This window comes from Notothenia coriiceps, unplaced genomic scaffold (assembly GCF_000735185.1).
Source record: "Notothenia coriiceps isolate Sejong01 unplaced genomic scaffold, NC01 NC01_scaffold00001432, whole genome shotgun sequence".
NCBI lineage: Eukaryota > Metazoa > Chordata > Actinopteri > Perciformes > Nototheniidae > Notothenia > Notothenia coriiceps.
In genome coordinates this window covers 1-5,413 of record NW_011334133.1, presented here as the reverse complement: position 1 = coordinate 5,413, position 5,413 = coordinate 1, and the positions used below count along the sequence as shown (strand labels likewise).

The following is a 5,413-nucleotide window of genomic DNA, read 5'->3' as shown; positions in this document are numbered from 1 at the left end:
TCTTCTACATCAACATGTGTCTGTGGGGATTGTCCACAGTATTGAGTATGTAAGTCACTTTGGATAAAAGTGCCTACAAGTAACATGTAATGTAATGTAATGTAGAAATGGCCATGAGCTCTGAGCTGAAACCACAGAGAGTCTGACCCCAGCCTCAGAAATACTCTGCACAGGAAGAGGAAGTTGTCACTCACATTATATTTCTGTGTCTCACAGTGAGACGCTCAGACAGCAGGAAGACATCATGGAGGTCACAGCGCTCTGCTGCCGACTGCGTGAGTCTCAGCTTTCTTTCAACTTTCATTTATTCTTTTAATATATATTTGTCTGACATAAAGTTTATTTTCATATAGTGACGGGTGTAATCATTCTGCTGGGTGCACATATTCAGGAGAGTTCTTCGCAAAACAATGGTGGGTAGAAACTACTAAAGATATACTTTGAACTTTCGCATCATGCTGTCCTTATTTTAAACCCCAAACAATTTGGCACTATTTATCAGATGTTTTATTGTCTTCATTTCTGTTTTTCAGACACAGCTTTTCGTATTATTGCAGAGAGACTGCAGCTCTTTGAGTACAAGCCCTTCTCTTTTCTCTGCGAGGGTCTTGGGTATAATTTCAAAGGAATCAGGAATGGTAAAAAGTTAACAAAGGATTGTTCTATGATTAATTCAACAACACTGAAATGCACCATTCAACAGGCCTATGCAAAGGACAGTGGAGTTTACTGGTGTGAGGATGAAAAAGGAGAGAAGAGCAATTCTGTCAACATCACTGTCACCGGTATGTTTATTATAGTTATTTTAAGTCTTCAAATATAACCTAACTTTACTTACCTAATTTAAACCTTTTTTGTATATTTGTATTTCTTGAAAACACTTATTTTAATCATAGTTTTTACATGATTAAAATATATATTTCTGTTTTTGCTCTTATTTTACATCTTAATCAGAAATAATAAAGCACTTTCCTCATATTTGTAAAAAATGATTTAAAAAATGAAGATAAACTTTTCTCATCTAAATATTGTTAGGGAAAACTGAATTGAACAAGTAAATGCAATGAAAAGCAAGCTCCAAACTGTTTTCAAATAGCTTAGCGTTGCAGATAGCAATTTTCTTAAATTTGATTTCGATCACAACATTTACAAAGAAAAACAAATTTACAGGTTTTCAAAATACGAGTTAAGTAGTTGTTTTTTGTCCTGTCTCTGATGACAATTTAACAATTGTCAAATTCAAATATAATATAAATATCACACTCAACCTGCAACGCTGCCACAGGGATATCAGGAAACATTTAATAATACCTCGATACACTACTATTCATAACTGTTTATTTTCTGATTTATTCATCATTTAGCTCTGTTTATTTCTGATATTTTCATTCACTCTGTGGATGTTAGCAGCCACATTTACATTCACAGTAGTTCTATAATGCCTGTGTCTGTATTAAGTCACATTTTTCGAAGCAACTCCATATTTTTCTGTATGATTAAACATTTTATCCCGATGTTGTTCAGCTGGCTCTGTGATCCTGGAGAGTCCTGTGCTTCCTGTGAGAGAGGGAGAATCTGTGACTCTGAGCTGCAGAAACAAGACGACCACTTCCTCCATCCTCTCAGCTGACTTCTATAAAGATGGCCGCCTCATCAGGAGCAGCTCGACAGGAAACATCACCATCCAAAGAGTTTCTAAATCTGATGAAGGACTCTACAAGTGCAGCATCTCTGAAGGTGGAGAATCACCAGAGAGCCGGTTTGCTGTCATAGGTGAGATACAAAAACTACAAAAGATGATATTTAATCTATTTACGAGAAGCACACTTTTTATATCCCTATTAAATATATACCGTATTTGGCATGAACTGCTATTTAGGCTAAAATAGACCTCACACAGTTCATAGTCAAATTTAACTGCCAGTAAAATGTACATTTATTTAATGATCCCCATAGGGAAATTCAGACCTCAGAGCAACAACAGCAATACGAGTGAAACACAGGATAGGACAGGTAAGAGTTCCTTTCAGAATAACAAATATAAGTATCAGTATGAATAAAACACTTAAAATAGGGATAGGTGTGCAGCGCATCATTAAAAGTTTTACGCCAAATTATATTTCTCAAATTTGAGTTTACAATGTGAAGTAATATATTTCCATATTCTATAAACAATGAATCAAAGGTGGAAAAAATACTCAAATATTTTACTTCTCTTAAACCCCGCCCCTCCCTATACGCATTTAGCCTCATGACAAACATTTGGCGTAGGGCCCGTATTTGGCCAGTGGCAGGACTGCTTATAACGCTCTATAACCAAACAAAAAAAATCTGTACAAATAAAAGTTCTGGATTTATATTTTCCATAAGTATTCAAAGCAAAATCTAGTATGTATTTAAATAAAACTTTTTTATTTTTTTACTGATACCTATTTTAACTACTTTGTGTACTGATGGATAATAATCTTTAGCAGTTTAATATTCTATAAATGTATTAAGTATTACGTAAATTAACTCCAGATTTCAAACAAATGCAGCAAAAATTACATTATTTCCCTCTAAATTGTTGTAGAGTATGAGTTTAAAGTAGCATAAAGTTTAAATACCAAAGTAAAGTACGTTAAGGTGTAGTTAGGTACAGTACTTGAGTAAATGCACTTAGTTGCTGTCCACCACTGAAACTAAGTTGTGAGGAAATGTAAATCGTCCATCACAAGAACATTATGTATATGATTATGTAAATGCTTTATGCTAACATTGTGTTTTGTGTATTACAGAAAGTGGTGACCTACTTAATGGAGAAATGCGTCCTTTCCTCAATTTCTCCGTCCTGCTGTGGGCCACTATCATTATTTTCATTTTGGTTTTGGCGCTGCTGGTGCTGGGAGTCATTTATATTAAACACAGAGGTATGAACATCTCAACACATTGTGTATTTGTATACATGCAAATACGTTAATAATAGCTTACTTACTTCTAAATCCAATGTTAAGGACCATTAAAGTGAGAACTTCTTCAAAACAAAACATTTACACAGAGATTTTACGAAGAGAGAAACAAGTTATCTACATTATTAATACATTATAGAACTGATATACATAAAGTAAAGCTGTGAGGACAATAGTACACATAATTGTTGATGAGTATTCTAGACTTGTTATTTACAAATCTAACTTTAATGTATTTTTTTCCTGTTTTTCCATAATTGTTTTGCTTTTTCATGCACCAGACTCCTCAAAGACACAAACAGCAGATTCACCATGCGAGGAAAATCTAAACGGTGAGTTATACAAAATGTACATTATTGCCAAATAGTTAAGACGACAATTTATTATTTGATGTGTTTCCAGCTGCAGCCTGTGAAGAGGATCAGGAAAATGTCACGTATGCTCTCGTCGTCAAAAAACCAAGACATCACCAAGGTTTTACTTCACTTTAATATCTCATTTTTATTTTATTTTTTTTACGATTTAGGGAAAAAAAACAACTATTATAGTTACCCTGTTTCTTTATTATGAATCCAGATTCAAACAACATACAGTATATACTGCTCACTCTGAGAGGCAAAGGTTTACTTTGAGTGGTACTTAAAGATCGTTGTCACGTGCTGAAAGTGACAGTTGAGACGTGCAGAGGTGTAAATTATTTTAGCTCTCTCAGCGTTTCACACACTGCGTTTTATTTTAGACGCTGCAGACGCTGCTGATAATCCGAGCCTCAGCATCGAGACAGACCACAGCCAAAACCCACAAACTGAAGCAGGTGAGGGGGACTTTAAAAATAATTATTAGTCAAAATATATATTTATAATGTGCTTTCTTTAAGTTCATCTCTTGCTCACTGACATTCTGTCCCTGCAGGTGAACCTTCATTTGAAACAGTTTACTCTGCGTTGGTTATAAATGAGACTCCACAAACTCACGGTTCGTATTTCATCAAACTGCAGTTAAAAAATGTAATCTAGAAGATGCACACAAATAATTCACACTATTAAAATGCTTATCAGATATCTGTAGCTTTCCATTTAGAATAGCTACAGATATCTGAACAGTAGAAGTTATTTTGACCCATTAAAGTAGTGAAAATAATAATCTTTATTTTGTTAGCACCTTACAAATATATCTTTGAATGTTGAGTCATGTACAGTTATGAATGACACACTCTTGTAAATATAAAGGATGGGGGCCACATTTGAATAGTTTTTTCAATATATATGAATGATTCTTAGAGAATTTTGACTTTTTGCTCAGAATTTTCAAGCCAACTTTATTTATATAGCACATTTTAACACAAGGCATTCAAAGAAAACAATTCCCCCAAATTCAGTTTTTTTTTGGGTATTTTGACTTTTTTCTCAGATTGTTGCATTTTTCTGAATTATTTTTAGGTTATGGTTTAATGGTTTTAAGTGCTGGACAGAAAACATAGAAAATACTGACATTTTTATTTTTTATAGCGATAATGTTGGATCTAACATTTTTAAAGGTCCCCTATTATGCAAAATCCATTTCTTCATGTCTCTTCTACATCAACATGTGTCCCCTCTTCTCCATGTCTCTTCTACATCAACACGTGTCCCCTCTTCTTAATGTCTCTTCTACATCAGCATGTGTCCCCTCTTCTTCATGTCTCTTCTACATCAACATGTGTCCCCTCTTCTTCATGTCTCTTCTACATCAACATGTGTCCCCTCTTCTTCATGTCTCTTCTACATCAACATGTGTCCCCTCTTCTTCATGTCTCTTCTACATCAACATGTGTCCCCTCTTCTTAATGTCTCTACATCAACATGTGTCCCCTCTTCTTCATGTCTCTTCTACATCAACATGTGTCCCCTCTTCTCCATGTCTCTTCTACATCAACATGTGTCCCCTCTTCTTCATGTCTCTTCTACATCAACATGTGTCCCCTCTTCTCCATGTCTCTTCTACATCAACATATGTCCCCTCTTCTTCATGTCTCTTCTACATCAACATGTGTCCCCTCTTCTCCATGTCTCTTCTACATCAACATGTGTCCCCTCTTCTTCATGTCTCTTCTACATCAACATGTGTCCCCTCTTCTTCATGTCTCTTCTACATCAACATGTGTCCCCTCTTCTTCATGTCTCTTCTACATCAACATGTGTCCCCTCTTCTTCATGTCTCTTCTACATCAACATGTGTCCCCTCTTCTCCATGTCTCTTCTACATCAACATGTGTCCCCTCTTCTTCATGTCTCTACATCTCAAATCATGTCTCTTCTACAACATCGTGTCCCCTCTTCTCCATGTCTCTTCTACATCTGTGTCCCCTCTTCTTCATGTCTCTTCTACATCAACATGTGTCCCCTCTTCTTCATGTCTCTTCTACATCAACATGTGTCCCCTCTTCTTCATGTCTCTTCTACATCAACATGTGTCCCCTCTTCCTC

General features: G+C 35.5%; 1 protein-coding gene and 1 long non-coding RNA gene across 2 annotated transcripts; both read left to right on the top strand.

Annotated features, from left to right (window-relative positions):
- Window positions 1-216: 216 nt before the first annotated feature.
- LOC104960830 (low affinity immunoglobulin gamma Fc region receptor III-like) lies at window positions 217-2,821 on the top strand (the record flags this gene model as incomplete). The annotated part of the gene is made up of 6 exons (XM_010789004.1): window positions 217-275; window positions 354-413; window positions 534-785; window positions 1,525-1,773; window positions 1,957-2,013; window positions 2,778-2,821. Coding segments are annotated over 6 exons (721 nt in total), but the record flags the coding sequence as incomplete, so codon positions are not given.
- Window positions 2,822-3,923, top strand: LOC104960826 (uncharacterized). The gene is made up of 5 exons (XR_800023.1): window positions 2,822-2,909; window positions 3,230-3,280; window positions 3,357-3,422; window positions 3,688-3,762; window positions 3,861-3,923. It is a non-coding gene; the product is annotated as an uncharacterized lncRNA (long non-coding RNA).
- Window positions 3,924-5,413: the final 1,490 nt, after the last annotated feature.